At 53.0% G+C, this 20,417-nt stretch overlaps 1 protein-coding gene across 3 annotated transcripts; it reads right to left on the reverse strand.

Moving 5' to 3' along the window:
- Positions 1–86: 86 nt before the first annotated feature.
- On the reverse strand, positions 87–19,713 carry sec16a (SEC16 homolog A, endoplasmic reticulum export factor). Of its 3 annotated transcripts, none has more exons than XM_047045896.1 (31): positions 19,645–19,713; positions 14,453–17,893; positions 14,124–14,272; positions 13,570–13,661; positions 13,249–13,450; positions 12,880–13,078; positions 12,534–12,717; positions 12,192–12,334; positions 11,510–11,571; positions 11,088–11,226; positions 10,702–10,944; positions 10,436–10,533; positions 9,963–10,044; positions 9,410–9,527; positions 9,202–9,313; positions 8,969–9,074; positions 8,231–8,371; positions 6,486–6,599; positions 6,185–6,365; positions 5,489–6,048; positions 5,358–5,399; positions 5,094–5,261; positions 4,784–4,876; positions 4,557–4,613; positions 4,269–4,392; positions 4,034–4,177; positions 3,576–3,667; positions 3,337–3,408; positions 2,836–2,895; positions 1,957–2,025; positions 87–1,686 (listed from the first exon to the last, which is right to left on the reverse strand). In XM_047045896.1, the coding sequence occupies exons 2-31, from the start codon at positions 17,816–17,818 to the stop codon at positions 1,609–1,611; spliced, it is 7,290 nt and encodes a 2,429-aa protein (XP_046901852.1). In that variant the 5' UTR covers positions 17,819–17,893; positions 19,645–19,713; the 3' UTR covers positions 87–1,608. The 3 variants fall into 3 exon arrangements, with proteins under 3 accessions (XP_046901852.1, XP_046901851.1, XP_046901853.1); XM_047045895.1 differs by having other exon boundaries at positions 6,164–6,365; XM_047045897.1 differs by lacking the exon at positions 2,836–2,895 and having other exon boundaries at positions 6,164–6,365.
- Positions 19,714–20,417: the final 704 nt, after the last annotated feature.

The raw sequence follows: 20,417 nt of genomic DNA on the forward strand, positions 1-20,417 counted from the left end.
TGTATTGCCAACTGTGTAAGTGTAATCAGTTCCATTATTTTGCTTCCTGAAACAGATAATGACACAACCAAGGCACACAGTGTTTCTTTCAAAGTGCTAAAGAGCGCAAAAATATCTTTATTACCATGTTTTTTTGTCAATAATTTTACAAGGGTGCATTCTAAACACAAGAGGATGAATCACTATTTTTCTCCAAACATTAGGGGACCTTTGGAAATCAATCTGGTGGTCTCTAAACAGAAACATAACTGATGAGGAGCAGGGATTCTAGGTAACACCAAATAATGAAGAAAAACAAAAAACAAAAAAACAACAGTCGGCCATTGAAAATTAAAGTGAGATGGCAGTTTCAGTTCAATTCGTTTTCATTTCACATCTCATAACTGGCAATTTCCAAATGCAGAAGCCGTCGGTACAAATGATCAGAAAGTGAATTCAGGTATATTATCTATCATGAGTCTTATCTGTACTTCAAAGCTAAATCAGGAAGAAAATTTGTTGCTCTCCACACATGTTAAATTGACTACAGCTTATAAATACAATCAATCAGATATACAAATATTTGGATAGATTTATTGTGAATCACATTTAAAAATGGTTGCCTCAGTCCTGAATCCTGCGGTCGTGAAGGTCACTCCTCAGTTCCTGGCGCTCTCAATGGGGACAGTGACAGATGGTGGAGAAACAGAGCCTGGCTTAGAGGCATGACTGGCATGGTGCTGACACATGGGCAGGAAACATTCAATAAATATCCAAAAACAAAACTTTCACGCCAAATTGTCTACTGTTCCAGGAAGGGCTGAGGCCTGCCAGTGCCCCCTGGTGTCTGGGTGCAGAACCGACTGTGCCCCAAGCCAGCCCTCTGGAGCACTACTGTTATGATGAGGGGACTGAGGAGGAGAACCCAGCACACACAACACACACACAACACACACACACAACACACTCACAACACAAGCCACTCCAGTCTCTCGAGAACCACCAAGTAGCCACACACATTCTACACACACACACACACTATGAAGATGTGCCCGTATTCTCTTCCTCTTCCCAAATGCTCAGCTCACCAGATGGACCTGAAGCACACTGTGGGGATGATGAAACCAAACCAACAGGTGAGGTCTGTCAGCTCCAGTGTTTAGAGATGGGAGGTGTGTGTTAGGGGGCGGGGCCTCTGTTAGGGGGCGGGGCCTGTGTCAGAGCTCATCGTACCATCTCTGTACGACCGCCACTTCTGTCTAGCACGGAGCACCCCGTCGTCTCGTCCACGAGGGATTTCATGATGTAGGCGTACATGTGTAAGCCTGTCTTCTGTGTGACACAAGTTAGTCTGGATTCAGGAGGAAAAAGAAGCCCTTCATGAACAAAGGTTGCCTGCAGAATAAATCAATCTAGAAAAGAAATGTCTCAACTCCGACTAAAACCAGAGGCTGAGAGACGAGATGAACGAGTGGTTGGATGAGGGTCGTCACGAAGGTTGTCGTGGGGGCTGGACGAGGGGCGAGGTCATTCCTTCAGTGAGGGCAGTGGGCGTCGGCCGTTCCTGGGGTTGCCGCGACAACCTGTTAAGTCTGTTCCAGAGCTGCTGTGTCGGTTGGGATGGGAGGACTACTTGAGTGTTGGGTACTCTCTCTGACCTCCCAGCCGACCCAACCTCTGCCTCCCTGGGCCCGACGGCGCGCTGGCCTGGAGGGGAGGATGGGGGGTAGGTGAGAGAGGAGAAAACAATGAATAAATGATATTCAGTAGGTGATGCACCAACGAAATGTCAGATTACTATTACATTGTACGTATTACATGATAAAAAAACATGCATCTGTAAAGAAGTCATCGATGATCCATCGGCTATGTAGCCGGGTTTCACTTTGCGTGATTTTATAAAAATAAATAATGAAAATGATGTTAAATTGTCGTAGGGTGAAGGTCCTCATTCAGAAATGACCGTCAAACTCTTACCTGTGCAAACTGGGCGGGGTTATAGAAGGTCACGCCTCCAGAGGGAGGAGCTCCTTGGGCAGGGGGTGCCTGAATGGAGCAATAACATTCGCGTTACAATGGCAACTCTGGTGTAATGAACTTCCCCCCTCTCTGTGGGCTGTGTAGAGAGCTGTGTGTGTCAGAGTTTAAGACCCAGATGTGCCTCTCCACATCATCATACAGAGAAGAGGTAGAGGTGGAGCCTCTTCAACCACCATTCTGATGTGATGTCACAATTCACATGATGACATCATCCTGCTGGACACCCAGGATTGGGGGGTGGGTCATGACGAGGAACAGAAGAGACAACATAGCCACGCCCCCCCCCCCCCCCCCCCCCCCCCCCCCCCCCGGTGTTAATAAGCATGCATAGCGTGGAGGGTTAATATGTTGCCATGGTAACAGTCCAGGTAGGGGGGGGTGCCTGTCTCCAGCATGGCTCCCACTTTCTTTTTGGATCAAATGACGAACGCAGCCAATGACATCGATTCTAGTAAATGGTGGCATCTCTTATTGGTCAAAGTGCCCCCTGCAGAGCGGGACCATGCCTTCACATCCCACCTGCAACAGGCCTTACTCTTCTCCTATTGGAAGATGACTGTGCTCAAATCACAGGGCTGGGTTGGTTTAAAAAAAATAAACAACTGTGAGAGTTGTTGTGCTGGAGACAGACAGATTGGCATGGCAGAGAGGAAAGGGAGATGCAGGCATTTTGGTGTGTGTGTGTGTGTGTGTGTGGGGTGTCAGGTGGTGAGGCGAGCCGTGAGATGAGCTGGGGGGGTTAGAGAGTGATCTGGGGTGCGGCAGGTGGGGTGGAGGAGGGGGGACGGGCGTGTTGGACGCCCAAGCTAGAGGTACCTGGTTTAAATGCTGACTCACTTCTCGTGATAAAGAACTCATTGAGCTAGAGCGTGAGAGCTGAGGACAGCGGAGAGGAGAGAGACAGGACGGGACACACACACAACCAAACACCCAGATTAATCATCCCATGAGGCAGATTATACCCCTCCGCCACCACACTTTCAGATTAAACCACCCACATTAGAGAGGATCAAACAGCAGCATGTGTGTAATCTTAGCGTGGGATTGACACCATATGAGGCTGACAGCCAGTGGGATGAAGTTATCTTGTCCTCCCGAGGAGTTTGAGTGGTTATGAGGCAAAAATCGGACATGCATACACACACATACACACACATACACACACATACACACACACACACACACACACACTCTCTCTCTCTTATTCTCACTGATGGCTGTTAGCAGTGGAGCGTCATGTTGGAATGAGAGCATGAGGGTGAATGGTGGAGCAGCCAACTACAGGGGTCCATACTGAGAGGTTAAAGGTCGTCCTACCTCCCCTGACCGTGTTCCTTCAAGCATGGGCGGCCCCTCTGGACCCGGGGGCAACAGCGTGGGGTTGAACATCTGGAGGCGAACAAAACAAATCCGACATCATCAGTTCTGACAATTGAGTTACTGTCGCCAGACGTCATGGGCTGGTATTCCCTCAACTAGAAGAATGGATAACTATGACTTGATTGGATATAAAATAAATGACAGTGTGTGTGTGTGTGTGTGTGTGTGTGTGCTACCTGAGGGACAGCACTGGGGTTGGGAGCTCCCTGCTCCTGACTCGCCCCCATCTCTGGGACACTGCCCTCCATCGGCTGCTGCTCTTCTGAAGCTGAGAGAGAGAGACATGGACAAAGAGTGACAGAGAGAGACATGGACAAAGAGTGAGAGAGAGAGACATAGACAAAGAGTGACAGAGAGAGAGAGACACATGGACAAAGAGTGACAGAGAGAGAGAGACACATGGACAAAGAGTGAGAGAGAGAGAGACACATGGACAAAGAGTGAGAGAGAGAGAGAGACATGGACAAAGAGTGAGAGAGAGAGAGAGACACATGGACAAAGAGTGAGAGAGAGAGAGATAGAGAGATAGGGCTTTAGGGAGAGAGCATGAGGTCATAACAGCCGATCTGTCCGTCGGCTGGTGCAGGCCAAATCGGTTTGCACACTCACACCCACAGCTACAAGGCGTGCCTACCTGCTCCAGGCACAAACAGGTTGGCTGGCATGGGCATGGGCGCCAGGGGGGCAAAGAGGTCGGCCGGGGCATGAATGGAGCCTCCCGGCTTGGGGCCGGATCTGCCTCCAGGGTTCATCACGTCCACGTAGCGGCTCTTAGTGCCTGAACAAGGGAGGGAGGGAGGAATCATTTGGAATGTTCTCAGGATAAAACATCATCAAAAGTCCTCACTTCTGGTGTGTGTGTGGGTCACCTGCTCTCCTGGAGAACATGTTGACAGGTGGACCTCCACCGGGGGGCGCCCCGGGTCCCCCAGGAGGCCCGGCCATGGGCGCCATCTTGGGGAAGCCAGACGGAGGGGGAGGTGGGGGCTTGCTCTGGAGGTGGACAAGGAGGAGGCAAAGTGATATACACCCAGTGTCACAGCCAGAGAAAAGTGATAAGTTACTTTCCAAACGACTGTCACCGAGGTGGCGTTTGATTGGTGTCGCGGTTGGCTCCGCCCACCTCCTCAGACACACGTGTGCCGTATGAAACCCACCTCCTCCTCAGGCTCCTCCATGTTCACCCACTTCTGCTTGTCCTCGTCCCAAACGATCTGAGAGAACACACACACCACACACACACACCTATAAGGGACTGAGGCACAGAAGCAGAGCGGTGACCTCAGACAGTGACAGCAGTACAGGAAGACCCTGATCCTGGGTCAGCAGTACAGGAAGACCCTGATCCTGGGTCAGCAGAGGTGTGGGATGGTTCAGGACTCACAGACTTGTTCTTGTCATCCGGCAGGTGGGCCTCATTCTTCCCTTTCCTATAGAGCCAGTTGAGCCAGCCACCCCCTCCACCACCACCTCCTCCCTGCCAGAGGGAGGGAGGGACACAGACGGAGAGAGAGAGAGAGGGAGAGAGAGAGAGAACAAGGGAAAGAGGGAAGAACGAAAGAGGAGGGACAGGGAGACGAATGGAGAGACAGAGACAAAGGAGAGATTAAACCTCATTGAAGAGAGCCTCTCGGAAGCGAGTCTGTCTGTGTGCGGAAGAGTGCGTCTGTCCGTGAGCGTGCGGGCGCAGGCACCTTTTTGGGCGAGTCCTTCTTGGGCTTCTTGGGTTCCACCTTGCGGGGCTGCTCCGGGATGGAGGGAGGGGGGGGGGGCGACTGCTTGACGGCTGAGTTGCTCCTCTCTCGGCCCCCCGAGTGAGTGGAGGACTCGGAGACGGTGCGAGAACGCCGCCCTGGGGGGCCCTGGGGGGAGCCAGGAGAGGCGTGGGTATGTCAGAGGACGGGTGGGGCAGAGACAGAGAGAGGTCGATAGGGACCAGGCTGACAGGTGGGACCTACCATGTGCATTGAGGACTGTGAAGTCGCCCTGGACCTCCTCCCCTGAACACACACACACACAGCGTTAGACCAAACACACAAACACACACAGAGTAGAGACCGAGACAGGGCACACCGAGTCTTCCACTGACCATGTGAGCCATCTGGTCGTAGAAGTCCATCTGAGGGGTGAAGTTGTTCCTGACGGGGGAGGCCGGCACGGGGCAGGGCTGCTGCAGGTCCTGGGGGGGGGGCATGGGCGGCTCTCCGGGGTACATGTGAGGCGGGGGCATGTGCTGGGGGGGGATCTGAGGCTGCTGCTGCGGAGGGGGGTGCTGCATCTGGGTGGGCGGGGGCTGACCCATCTGGGGGGGTCCCATCTGCTGTCCCGGGTACATCTCTGGTTGGTCGGGGGGCAGGTGCTGCTGGGGGGGCAGGTGCTGCTGGGGGGGCAGGTGTTGCTGGGGGGGCAGGTGCTGCTGGGGGGGCAGGTGTTGCTGGGGGGGCAGGTGCTGCTGGGGGGGCAGGTGCTGCTGGGGGGACGGTTGGTGCGGGTAGGGGGCCGCAAAGCTGTGAGCTTGTGGAGGGTAGCCGGGGATGGGGATGGGACCCGTTGGGCCGGGGAGGGAGGGGGCAGCCGGGTACAGCTGGATCCCCTCGCTGGAGGACTGGGGCTGGGAGATCATGCCATCCTGGAGGATGTTAGGGGGAGCTGGAAGACAACACAGAGCTGGGTGAGATGGGTGTGGAGTTGTTATTGTACTGAAGTGTTTGACATGGAAACATGTGTGCGTGTCTCTCTCTCTCTCCGCTGCGTGAGTGCACACCTGGAGGCATCAGCTGCACACCTTGGGAAGGCGGCCCGGGTAGCAGCGATGACATCAGAGGGTTGTTCGGGGTGGGGCCATCCATCTCTAGGGGTGGGGCATACGGCTCTGAAGGGCTGGCCTGGTCCAACTCAGAGCTGGGGGTGCTGCAGTCATACGGCTGAGGAGTGGCCCTGTCTGCGTTGTAGGCTATCACCCCCGTCTGGGAACAGAATGAAACAGTCACACCAGGGTTCTCTCTCGCTCTCTCTCTCTCGCTCTCTCTCTCTCGCTCTCTCTGTGTGTGTCCCTCCCCCCTCTCTCTCCCTCCCTCCCTCCTCACCCTGATCTGTCCATCCAGCTGTCGGAGGTGAATGAGCCAGTCTGGCTCGTTGAAGAGCTCCTGCTCAGGTCTCTCCTTCAGCTGGGGGTCAAAGAACCGCAGCCTCTCAGACATCTGTAATCAACACCAGAGACATGGATCAGACCCGGCGTCCTTTCTCCCAGTAGCATTCACATGTATGCCGACAGACGGGGTCTGTCAGTCGGACAGGGTCTGTCAGTCAGACAGGGTCTGTCAGTCGGACAGGGTCTGTCAGTCGGACAGGGTCTGTCAGTCAGACAGGGTCTTCCAGACAGACGGGGTCTTCCAGACAGACGGGGTCTTCCAGACAGACGGGGTCTGTCAGTCAGACAGGGTCTTCCAGACAGACGGGGTCTCCCAGACAGACGGGGTCTTCCAGACAGACAGGGTCTTCCAGACAGACAGGGTCTGTCAGACAGACAGGGTCTTCCAGACAGACAGGGTCTTCCAGACAGACAGGGTCTGTCAGATAGACAGGGTCTGTCAGACAGACAGGGTCTGTTAGACAGACAGGGTCTGTTAGACAGACAGGGTCTTCCAGACAGACAGGGTCTTCCAGACAGACAGGGTCTGTCAGACAGACAGGGTCTGTCAGTCAGACAGGGTCTGTCAGTCAGACAGGGTCTGTCAGACAGACAGGGTCTGTCAGTCAGACAGGGTCTGTCAGACAGACAGGGTCTGTCAGACAGACAGGGTCTGTCAGACAGACAGGGTCTCGGCTGCCCTCAGAATGAAGACACAGAGGGGAACAAAGTAGCTAAATGAGAGTTCCTCATACATGAGTCAGTACTGCATGTGCATTTGTGTACAACTGTCTGTTGCTGTTAGCGAGACAGTGTGTGTGTCTGTAGGCAATAATGTGTTAAACTGCATACCTGTGCATATGGTCCTGTGTATGTGTGTGTCTGCATGTTGAAGAGGTCTGTCATGAACCACTGATCAATTAACAGTGATTATAGATTAACAAATTATTATATAATATATAGTATATATATATAAGTATATATATATATATATATACACTTTATTACTCTTACACATCCTGTTGCAATAGTTAGTGTGGTCGTGACTTGTACATGTCCTTGTCTAAAAAGCAGAACTGCAGCTCGTGGAACAAAAGGAAACCACAAGCTTGCGTTCACTGTGCTCAGACAAACCACCTTGTCCCTGTGTCACCAGACGTACTGTAGAGGACAAACATTTAGTATACCTTCCTATCATTGTGTCAGGTGGCTGAGCGGTGAGGGAGTCGGGCTAGTAATCTAAAGGTCGCCAGTTCGATTCCCAAGTCTTCAAGTCTTCAATGCTGATTGATCCCAAAGCTTGTTTACACCTGTATAGTCACATGCTGGTCCTTGATAGAATGGTGCTAAAGATGTTCCTACTGACCACCTGTTGAATAAGATGACTTCTGCTGTGCTGGCTGAAATCATGCTCCCCCTACCTTGGTTTCTAGGGGAAGAGTAAAAACTCCCTAAATGTGATACTATATAACCTGCTCATCATTCTGTGTTCATTGTCCAAACCTTTGAGATATTCAATATGGGTGTACCAGACATTTGGACCTTGACGATCTGGAACAAATACTTTGATTTCTTGAACTTGTATTTGGTAAATGGCTTGACTGACTTGGTAACTTTGTGGTAATTAAAGGTACAAAGTACAGACTTGTGTCCATGAGTGTGTGTGTACATGAGTGAGTGTGTGTGTGTGTGTGCTCGCACCTGTATGAGCTGGCTGATGAACACTGGGGAGTGGTAGGAGGGCTGCATGAGCACACTCCGGGAGATGACCTCACAATAGTGGAAGGCCTGAGCACACAGCCCGGCCTCCGCCAGCCGACACGCATACACCAGCTTGAACACCTGGAGAGGAAGAGGAGGACGAGAGAGAGAGGATAGAGGGAGGAGGAGGAGGAGGAGGGAGGAGAGAGGATGGAAGAGGAGAGAGGATGGAGGAAAGGGAGGAGGAGAGAGAGTATGGAGGGAAGGGAGGAGGAGAGAGGATGGAGGAGGAAAGAGGATGGAGGAGGAGAGAAGATGGAGGAGGAGGAGAGAGAGGATGGAGGGAAGGGAGGAAGAGAGAGCATGGAGGAAGAGGAGGGAGAGAGGATAAAGGAGGAGGAGGAGAGAAGATGGAGGATGAGGAGAGAGGATGGAGGAGGAGAGAGGATGGAGGAGGAGAGAAGATGGAGGAGGAGGAGAGAGAGGATGGAGGGAAGGGAGGAAGAGAGAGCATGGAGGAAGAGGAGGGAGAGAGGATGAAGGAGGAGGAGGAGAGAAGATGGAGGATGAGGAGAAAGGATGGAGGAGGAGAGAGGATGGAGGGAAGGGAGTAAGAGGAGAGAGGAAACAATGAACCACCAAACCAAGAAACAATCCTCAGAATTCTCCAAAAGGGTGCATTTGAAATCCCCCAAAGGGTGCACTTGTTTTGTGTGCGTGTGTGAGGTGGAGTCAGACCTGGAAGTTGGGCAGAGAGACAGGCTGGGAGCCCAGAGACTGGGCATACTCGTAGGCCTCCGTCCTCTGGATGGCCTCGTTGGTGGCAAACTGGTAGAAGGACAGGCTGGGGGAGAGAAGCAACCGTCACATGTCAAGAATCCTCGACGTGTTGTGTTCCTGATTCTGGAATCTGCCTGCCTGAGGGGTGGGTCTCTTGAAAATAAATCCAAACATCTTTTTGTGTGACTGACCTGTGGTTGGATCCCACCAGCACCATCTTGGTGCTCTTCTTGGTGAACACGCCCAGCCCCACCTGGGCCATCAGGTAGCAGAAGTGAGCCGCATCGAACAGACCCTTGGAGGCTAGAGCGCACACACGCCATAGAAAAAGCATTCTTGTTAATATAGTGATAATAAAAGTGAACCCTGTTCTTGTTGTAGTGTGTGTGTGTGTTTTACCCAGAGTGTCTCCCATGGTGGTGATGGTGCGTGTGTCCAGGTCCAGGGTGTGCGTGAGGTTAGACAGCACCATGGCCAGGTGAGGGCGCCAGTCACCCCACTTCTCATCCCCACAACACTGGTGGAGAGGAAGAGTAGGCAGGCGAGAGAGAGAGACACAGAGAGAGAGACAGAGAGAGAGAGACAGAGAGACACAGAGAGAGACAGAGAGAGAGAGAGACAGAGAGAGAGACACACAGAGAGAGAGACACAGAGAGAGAGACACACAGAGAGAGAGACACAGAGAGAGAGACACACAGAGAGAGAGACACAGAGAGAGAGACACAGAGAGAGAGACACAGAGAAAGAGACACAGAGAGACACACAGAGACACAGACACGGCTTAAGTGCTTTAAAATAATCCATAACATTGATGCTAAATGATTATCAAATAAGAGATCAGGGGAGAAGGGCACTTTGCTGGACATGCACACACAAACACACACACACACAAACACACACACACACAAACACACACACACACACACACACACACACACACAGCTGTGCTCACCGTGGCAGAGGCGGGCATCCTGCCAGACATGAGCTGGTAGACGGTCTGGAGAGGGTCGTTGATCGGCAGGCTGTTGGCAAACCTAGGAGACCGCCACAAAGTGTTACCTTCTACCCAGAAACCTCTCTCACACTTCCAGCACACCAAACACACTTCCAACACAATCCCACATGACCACATTCAGCTTCATACAAATGCTTTCAGCCCGAGCCCCAGTTTCCCAGTTAGGAACTAATTTAAGTCAATATGACACGTATAGGCATTACATCTTTTAGTTGGGGAAAGATATAGCTCAGTGGTTAAGCATTTGACTGCAGATCCATAGATGGCAGGTTCAAATCTACACCTGTAAGCTGCTTCGGATAAAAGGGTCTGCTTGATAACTACAGCATTATGATATTATTATGTTACAAGCTGATCCCTAGCTAGGAGTCCACAGTAGCCCTGTCGGGCCCATCCCACTCCCTCCTTACCTGGTCATGACGCGGGCGTGGGTCCTGTTGTCCATCTTACTGGCTAACAGCAGGGCGTGGCCCCACAGGCCCACCTTCATGGCTGCCTCCAGGGCATCCTGCAGGACCAGCATAGCCAGGGTTAACACACACACACACAAATCAGACACTCACAACCATACAAGACTCATACCAAAAGGGAACACACACACACACACACACTAATCAAACGTCTCTCCCTCTGACAAACAGCATATATCCCACGACACAGAAGCCCGTCGTCTTGCCTTCTTGCGTCCGAACAGCAGCAGCTCCCTGAAGCGCTCCGTCTCCTTGCCGATGTTCTCCGGGACGGTCATGAAGGTGTCCGACAGCAGTGACAGAGGCCCCGCCCCCGGCTCCTCCTCGGCACGCGCCAGCGGCTCGTTGTTGAAGTCGATCAGGTTGGCCTCGTTGGGAGACTTCCCCGGCAACCACACGGAGCGGTGCTCCTTCAGCAGCAGGTCAGCGATGTCTGTGCCCACCACGGTCTGAGGTACGAGACACGGGACCGTGTTTACACACACACACACGCGTTGAGGCAACACACACACTCCTAAACACCATCTATGACCCCCCCCACCCCACCCCCCCTACTCCAATATGTTAGGAAACTCCTTTGACAAACACACACCCCGTTCTGCCGGCATAGCAGCACTATGAAGTCCCACAGCAGGCAGGCCGAGTCCTTGTCCACCAGGTCGTTGCTACGGGAACACTCCATCGCCTTGTTGTGGGCGAACTTGATGACGTCCACCTTGTGGGTCTCCTCCCTGGAGGGGTGGAGCGATCGAAAACCAGACGATTCAACAACTATTTATTTGATGTGTTCAGGAGGTGAGATGAATCTCAATTGCAACAAAATATCAGCAACATTATCCAAAAGATTTTCATTTCGAATATTTATATCAGATTAAATTGAGGGGGATTAAATGGGATTGACCCAGCCACTTGACGTCATGGTAACCAAATGGGACAGATTAGCGTTAACGGTCTTGTGATGCAGGACTGGCGTTGAATTTGGCCCTAAAGAGGGTGACAGGTTAAAGGTCATACCTGACCAGAGGACCAGGGAAGGTGCGCAGCTCAGCCTGGTCTGGGGTGTCCTGCAGCATGGTCTGAGGACAGAGGAGGGAGAGAAGGGGCAGATCCAGGGTCAGATCCAGGGTCAGACCCAGGGTCAGACCCAGGGTCAGACCCAGGGTCAGACCCAGGGTCAGATCCAGGGTCAGATCCAGGGTCAGATCCAGGGTCAGATCCAGGCTCAGATCCAGGCTCAGACCCAGGGTCAGATCCAGGGTCAGACCCAGGGTCAGATCCAGGGTCAGATCCAGGGTCAGATCCAGGCTCAGATCCAGGCTCAGATCCAGACAGCACTTATGGGCTTCAGAAGTCAATGGATGATCCAGATCAGTTAAGAACCCATTAGGACACGAATAATGAACTGAAAATAAGTGTCCACTCTTTCTACCTCGACATCCTCTTTCTCTCTCTTGGCCTCTCTCTCGATCTCTTCACACTTTACATCCCCACGTTGAAGCACGCAGCCCAAACTTCACACCTTGTTATCACATTCACAGACACACTCGCGACGGGCAATCGATCTCAATCACCACAGCTAACGTTGGCCAACTCAACCACACGACTCGTTTCAGGCGATCGGTTCTCGTCAAACAGCTGGATGAGCTGTTCGGTGTCTACGCTCAAGCCAGAAGAAGAAGAGGGCTGTCGCGGTCACCTCCATGTTGTGGATCTCCACCAGTGCTGGTTGGCCGGCGGAGGGGAGGTTGGGCAGGACCTGGATCAGCTGACCCCCGGGGCCGAAGCGGGCGCAGCGATGGGGCACGGAGTACTTCTCTGGAGTCACGGGGCGAGGGGGAGCTGAAGGGGGAGGGGGGAAAGGAGAGAGAGCGGGTTGGGAGAGGGGGGGAGGGAGATAAAAGTGACACGGAAAGAGGACGGTGGGGGGGAAAAAAATGAGAAAACCCAGAGATGAACCCCGATCCCTGCTTTCCCTCTCGTCAACACCCCTAAGAAGCCCCCCCCGTTTCCTCCCCGCTGCGTGGCGTCGTGTCCTTACGCTGCTCCGCGGCGGTCCAGGTGCCGTCTGCCGCGTAGTCGCCCGTGTAGGGGTACTGCCCGTAATTCAGGGTGGCGTCGGCCTGGTCCGGGTACTGGGCGTAGGAGTAGTCCGCAGCCAGGGTGGAGGAGGTGGCGTCGTAGGCTGCAGCCACCAGGTCTGGCTGGCTACGGTACACCTGGCTCTGGAGGCAGGGAGACCAGGGGGAGGGGGGTTACACACGCACAGGCTCAGACACGCAATCTCTGCATTCAAAACGAACCCAGGAATAGGATAGGATGGGTTGGAAAGCGATAGGCTGAATGATCCCAAAGGGCACAAACCACACACACACACACAGACAGACCTGTTGGGATCGGGAGCTGAAGCTGCTGCGTCGGCTGTGGTGGCTGTGAGAGCTGTGGATGCTGTGGGCCGACTGCTCGCTGTGCAAACTGCGCCGGTCCAACTCCTCGCCGTAGGCGTCCCGCTGGCGGCGGTAGTCGTCGTCGAAGCTGGAGTCATACCCGGGGTAGTAGCGCCACGGGTCGTCGTAGCCCTCTCTCCTGCAGGACCAACGCACCCCAGTGGTTAGGGCGAGGGAAGAAGTACGAGAGGGAGCAGAGCAAGAGAGCAGTGCGAACGATACGGAGAAACAGAGGATGGAGGGAAAAACTAGCAAAAGAAAACTGGAGAAAAATAGCGAGGAAGAGAGAGAGAGGGGGAGAGTGTTTACCTGGCAGGGTACGACGGCTGCGGCGGCGGCTGCGGCTGCAGTTGTTGCTGCGGCGACGGCTGAGTCTGAGTCTGTTGGTAGTAGGGGTCTCTGGCCCTGTAGGCCTCTGGGTCGTAGTTGTACCAGTACGACTGGTCGTAGTAACCATGGTAGCGGGGGTCGTACGCTCCAGCGGCGTTGTAGCCCTCCCACCTGCTGCGATCTGAGACGACACACAAACACGCGCAAATGCCAGATGGTCCAAGTTAGCACGTTCGTTACAATGCTGCGACGCAACCGTGGGACTCTGTTACAATGTCATCGTGCTGGTGTTTCCTTCACCTCCATACTCGTACTGTTTCTTGTAGTACTCTGCATAGTAATCATCGTAGGCACTTCGGTTTGCTCTCTGATAGTCCTCAGGGTAACCTTGTCTGTGGAAAGCCAAGTATCAAAACATAAACGGAATGTAGCAGACGGATTCATTTGCAAGCATCAACATATTTAATAATTACGAAATGGATTTGTTTTTAGCGTAAATCTGTGTGTTAGAGTAGGACACAGTTAACCTTTTAGTGACTTCTAAAAGGTTAACTACACGTTGCTTTAACTCCATTGCCAGATAAGGTCCGCGAGATCAGAAGTGGTTAGCAACGCTTTACATTAACCCTGATGTAACTACATAGAAATACCTAAAGTGACACCATACTAGAAACTGCTATGCAGTTAGACTTCATTATGGTTCATAGGTACAGGTTATTATGCAAGTGAAACTTAGTATGGAGAGGGAGGGGGGGGGGGGGCGGCATTCTAGCAATTAGCAACCTTCTCTAGCAATTAACATTGATGTTGTTGTAGAAGACGATGAGGTGGTGCAAGATCAGGGCTCCACTGACCGGGAGGAGGGTCTGTCTGAGTACTGGCTGGTCCTGGAGCTGGGCCGCTCCACCTGGGGCTCACGGTACTGGTACCCTGGGTCTCGGTAGGCTGGGTTGGGTCCCTCATACCTGGGGTACCGAGGGTCCGCTCGCCTGTAAGGGTCGTCCTGACAGACAAAAAAGTCTGAGTTTCAATTGAATCCTATTGACCGATGCTACGGGGTCGTGTCTACCAGACAAGGGAACAGAAGGGACAAGTAGATGCCACTGCAAACACCCCCCCATAAACTTTCCAAAGAATCGCAAAAACGATAACAGTGTGGATGGGTGAGGTCTCCAATACATACCGGGTAATACTGCTGTGCTCTGGGGTCCACAGGTGGGGGTGGGTACTGCCCTGGGGGATAGGGGGCTCTACCGTCTGGATACTCTGGATAGGTCCCCCCATAGTACCCTCCATACACCTGCCCGGGGACTGGAGGCAGGGGGCCGTAGCCCTGCTGGCTCCCCAGGGAGGATGGCGGACGAGGGGGATCAGTGGGTGCTGGCTGGGTGCCTGGCTGTGGAGGCCCTGGTTGTTGCTGGGGGATGACTGGTGGCACCTGTCCCGGAGGTCCAGGCGGGTAAGCAGCAGTGGTTGGAGGTTCGCTCCCCGCAGGAGGCCCCTGTGCTGGGGGTGGGTGCTGCCTCTGAAGGGGGGATGGAGCTCCAGGGGTCAGGGCTAAAGCAGCTTCTCCCTGGCCCTGGGGACCTGGCTGGGGTTCAGGGACCTTAGGTGGCTCCTGGACCGGCTGCTGGACGCTTGGGGCCGCTGGGGAGGGAACGGGTTCGGGGGCAAGTGCTAGAGGGGCACTCCGCTCACTTCGCGCCCCCTGCTGGGCATCTTTGGTCACCTGCAGGTAAAACCCTGGGGCGTTACTGGCCAAGAGCGGGCCCTGGGAGGTGGGAGGCGGGCCTGTGGGAGGCGGGCCTTGGTTCGGGATCTGCGATTGGTGCATAGAGAAATCAAGCAGCTCAAAATTTGATGGTTGATTATGATTGGTGGAGGCGGCAACGGTTGTGGCAGAAGGAGGAGCATGTGAATTAACAGGAAGAGAAGCGTGGCTGTCCCCACTCACTGATTGGCCCCTGGAGAGAGGGGGGCGGTATTGAGGCAATGGGGGGGTGTTCTCTTGTTTAACCCCGTCCCTGCTGTCTTTAGCCAGATTGAGGGGGTTTTGTCCTATAGGGGATGAACTGAAGCTCATTTGTGGAAGAGCAAAAAGCGGGTTAGGATTGGACGTCAAGGGAAGGGGACCAAGTGGCAGGGGATTGGCCATGGGTGGCTGCGAGGGCGGTCTCACAGGAGGCGTGGTCTCCCTGGGGCTGCTCAGATTGGTTGCTTGAGGTGCAATGACACTGTAATTGGATGCCGGCGGGGCGATCAGAATGGGCTGGTGGAGTGAGTCTGCCACCAAGAGGGAGGCGTAGCCCATGTGGGCCGGGGGCTCCGGCGACAGCCCCTCACTCACCTTGGGGGGATTCTCCATGTTCTCAGAGGCGCGCTGTGGGGGCTGAAGGTCCAGGGGGACATCCTCCGGGGGCTGAATGACCTCAGAGCTGGGCTCCCTGAGTGGGGCGAGCACTGGTGGAGCAGCTGGGGCGAGGAGGATGTTGGCCCCCAGGCTGGCGGGGTCTTGCTGGGCCCAGAGAGTGGTGGCTGGGCTCTCACAGGGCCGCTGGGCCACGTGGGCCCGGGACGAGGGCCGCGAGTGGGGGAGACCCAGGGGGTGGGTGAGAAGGGGAAGTCCAGCACCAGGGCCAGGACCAAGCACTGCTCCAGCTCCGTAAACATTCTCCAGGTTGTCGGGCGGCTGTTCCAGATTGCCAGGTACTGCATCCGTCCCCCTCTCCGCCACCATCCTCGCCCGGTCTACCTCAGCGGGCCGCACCCCAACGCTGTGGGACCTCACAGGCTCAAAGGAGCTGTTAGCACTGGCCTGGAAGATGCCCGTGGGCTTGGGTGGGCTGGGGGTGGGAGTCTGGCTGTGATACATCCTCTCCTGGGGGCTCTGGTGGTGAGACCCAGCCAAGTCTCCAGCGGGTGAGGTATCGATCTGCTCAAAGTACCCGCCAGCGGCTGCAGACGAAAGGGCATCGTCAGAGGGCCGAGGGCTTTCCTGTTGGATAAAGGTGCCCACCACCCCTTGGTGTCGGCGTGGACCAGGGCCGGTTCCACTCCCGTGGCTGACGTTGCTGTAGCTGGAAGACACACTGGCGGACCTCATGGGCCGGGCTACAGAGTCAGGGGTCTCCAGGTTAGGGCGGTCTCCTCCCTGCGAGGCTGGGATGCCCAGGGGCTCACTGGGCAGGACCTCCTGGTTGGGGACACATTCCAGGTTCTCCACATGGTCAAACTGGTGCTCCGTGGGCTGGTGGGTTTGGGGATTCATCGGTGCCGCGTAGTTGCCGTCCATGTAGGGCACTGAGGGGTCGACATGCGGGGGAGGTCCACGGTAGCCCAGAGGGACCTCTGGAGCTGGGTGAGGGGGTGGGTGCTGTTGCTGTTGGTGACCTCCGGGATGACCCTGAATGCCGTTCACAGCCTGTCCTTCTCCAGCCAGGGTCTCCTCATTCTCCACGTCATTGCCTTTGAAGAACATGGAGATGGTGCCAGAGTCCTGGGTGTAGAGGGCCGGGCCGGGGGTGGCTCCATGGTGGGATCCGGCCGAGTCGGGCCTGGTTAAGCCAAGACCAGAACCAGCTCCAGCACCCATCTGGTGATAGGCTGACTCCGGAGGGGGCTGGTTGAACCAGAAGTCCTGGGGGCCGGAGTTCTGGCTGAAGTAGCTCTGAGCCTGAAAATGGGAGTTGTGTTGCTGGAGAGGGTTAGCAGGCTCGGCTGGGTCAGGCCACTGGGAGCTGGAGGGCCTGTCTGGGTGCTGCGGAGGAGGCTGAGCTTGGGGGTAGGACTGGGGGTGAGGGGGTGTAGGAGGAGCGTGGGTGGGCGAGTGTGTGTGTGGGGGCATCTGAGTCTGGGGAGGGTTACTGAACGGCTGAGGGTCACTAGTGGGCTGGAAATAGTTCTGAACGGAAGGGGGGCGGTTTACCTGGTCAGCAACCCATTGGTTTGAGGAGGGAGGCAAAGGCTGGAAGGGCATTGGTTGAGGGGAAGGGTGGCCTTGGTAGCCCTGGATGTAGGGTGCCTGGCCAGGCAGGGGGGCCGGGGCTAAGGGAGGAGGTCCGGGGGTCACAGAAGGTGTTGGATCCCTAGAATTGAAATAGCCCTGCTCCGGCCCGGGAGGTGGATGGTATGGGAGCTGTCCTGGGAAAGGGACAGGGGACATAGTACTGTGGGGAGTGAAGAGACTAACACCTGGGGTGGAAGAGGGCGGAGGCAGGGCCTGGGCCCCCCCCTCCAGAGGTTGAGATGGCATCCCTGGCCCTGCACCAGCCTGGGAGAACATACCGGGGGGAGGAGCTTGCATAGGTGGGTGATTGCTATTGGGAGGCACGGGGTGGCCTCCCACAGCCATTGGTGGAGGGGCTTGTCTGCCGAAAGCAAAGGGGTCTGTCATTGGCTGAGCAGCGGGTGGGGGGCCCATCATGGCGGCTGCTGCTGCGGCTCCTGCTGTATGCTTGTGGGGCCGGTTTCTCCTAAAGGCGTTGGGGCCGGGCCCTGGGGGAGGGGGGGCAGAGGCCCCAGGGAGGCCTGTCCGAGGTGGGGGTTGCATGGCTGTAGGTATGAAAGGTCCCGAGACCAAGCCACTCTGTATGGACGGCACTGAAACGTTTGTATTCAGGCGTGGCTGTGGGTAGAAGAAAGAAAACGGGCGAGTCACTGTGTTGCTTACAGTATGCGGATAGAGAAGCACACCTTTATTGACATCTCTGTGATCCAATTCCTACCCCATCCGGGAAGCGTGGCAATGTCAACGTATGCATTAAGGGCCATATCAGAGAAGTATGGGCACAAGCATGATCATGAAAGTCAGCAACCAATCACGATGACGTCCTTGAAGCAAAATGTTTTACAATAGCTCATTGATGTATCACTATTGACATTAAAACATCTAATGTGTTAGGGTCAGAAAAGTCACAATGACTGTGAAATTATACAACTCTGCAAGCTTCCCAATATGACACCTGACGATTAACACCAGATCCCCAAAACATTATCCTTCCAGTCAAAATACACACTAGCTTTCATTGCCACATCATTTCTTCAGAAAATGCAGCCACAACCACATTCTAACAGTTTTCAGAAAACATACAAATTCCAGAGTAGCTTAGGGATTTGTTCAGCAAAATCTTTCCAAACTCTTACTCACCCAATTGACTTAACATGGTCTTTACAGAAGCAGGTGATAAATATTTTGCTAGCCTCTCTATTGAATGACTCAAAACGTAGAACAACAGTTGTTGATTTCAGTTGGGTCTGACTGTCAAAACTGTTAGTCAACACAAATGCCAAGAGTGATAAACATAATTCTAATCTTGCATTTGAACTTTGGAGCTTAGACCCTTTTCCTGAAGGAATATCAACAGGAATAGAATACGAAGAAGTCTTCCTTATGTGCCTTCAAACAGCAAACGTGAAAGTCATTGACAGTCAATTCAAGGCGTAAATAGCTTAATGAAATCTAGCCTTGAAACAGGGCGAGAGCTAACCCCCTCGTTCATAGTCATGAACGTTGAATAGAAATATATTCGATTGCGGGCGGCTATATAATAATTTATAAATGCCCACCAAATTCAACTTAGTTTTGGCTATGTAGCTAGCGTTCATATGAAGTATAAATACAGTATGAAGTCAACAGTGCCGTGTTTCAATATTTCTCACATCCTCATCTGCTGGGTGTATTGTATGCTAAGTGTAATCGTCCAGCAGAATTGTAATTAAGGTAGCAATCCAGCTAACGGTAGCCGGTTCGCTAGCTACCTAGTCAGCTATCTAACCACAGCTGTTTAATAAATACTGGCTAGCAAACTCGCCGTTGTCCATCCATTGTATGACACCGCAGCATTGTTGACCAGTTTGCTGACAAGCACATCTGCAATCATTATCTAACTAACACCGCATTAACCACACTGGGCAACCATTACGCTTTCTACAGCCCCACTATTGACAGCTAGCTAGTAGGTTAGATAGCAACATTTGCTGGATGACAATTTTGTACATTTTGAGACAGTGGCAGTGCATGCACCTAACCAATAAATCAGGTTAACAAAATTCACTGTTCGAAGAATTTCCTACAAGATAAACTATATGTCTGCATTTGCTAGATACTGGCATTACTCTTCAAGACTGACTGACACACAATCCGCTATCGGACCTTCACTTCGGACATATTCTTTTTACGTGACTGACCAGTTAGCAAGCCAGTCGTGGCAGGCTAGCTAGGAAGCTAACCGAGTAGCCTACAGTACAGTTTAGCTAATGTCTCAAATGCTCACTGTAAAAAAATAGCAAAATAATATATTGGGAATACGAAATAATCTTTACTATACGATACATTATAGACTTCGAAATACTGAAAAATGAAATTGAGAGTCTTACAAATGTTCAGAACAGTGAGGCTGACACATCGCCGCCATCTTCAATGAACACATCCTACTAGGCTACGTGTACATGGGACGTCACAATCCCAAACAACTGTTGCGTCACTACAGGTCAATTTTGAGTGATTTACAGCAGGTGGGTGTTAAATGGACGATAGCAATTAAAATATTAATTTTAGTCAAACGTAATCTGCAATTCATGTAAAGGGAATTTTCATTATGTACAAGGGTATTTTATCCAGCTAATAATCAACCGGAAATTGATTTGATCGAATGATGCCCTCTTGTGTCTTGGATATGAAATTAGGATTGCTTAAAAAAAAATAAAAAAATAAGAGATGTTTCTAGAAGGTGAATTGAGAATATGGATGTATTATTACTTACCCTCCTTCTCTTTTGTGTTCTTCTGAAGGATGCTCTCACTCGTGATGTTGGAAATCACAATTGGAGGAGAAAATACAGTGCAGTTATAGTTATTTTGTAAGAATTGTAAGAAGTATGGTATGGTTATAGTGAGGACATTTTAGAGCCATTCACTTAATGTCAATACATTTATTAACGTTGATGTTCAAAATGTTGATTCAGAACCAGATCCACCACGACCCAACTGCAGTTACATCAATGTATCAACAGAGGGCGACAAATGGTCAGACAAAGTAGGGAAGCGACATCCCACAGCCAGAGTCTAGAAGTCTTACAAGTCTTCTAGACTCTCCACAGTCCTTGCCCATCTGTGGATGTCTATTCATTGGTCCCATTAAAAAAATGTAC

The sequence above is a fragment of the Hypomesus transpacificus genome, chromosome 22, assembly GCF_021917145.1.
Source record: "Hypomesus transpacificus isolate Combined female chromosome 22, fHypTra1, whole genome shotgun sequence".
Lineage (NCBI taxonomy): Eukaryota > Metazoa > Chordata > Actinopteri > Osmeriformes > Osmeridae > Hypomesus > Hypomesus transpacificus.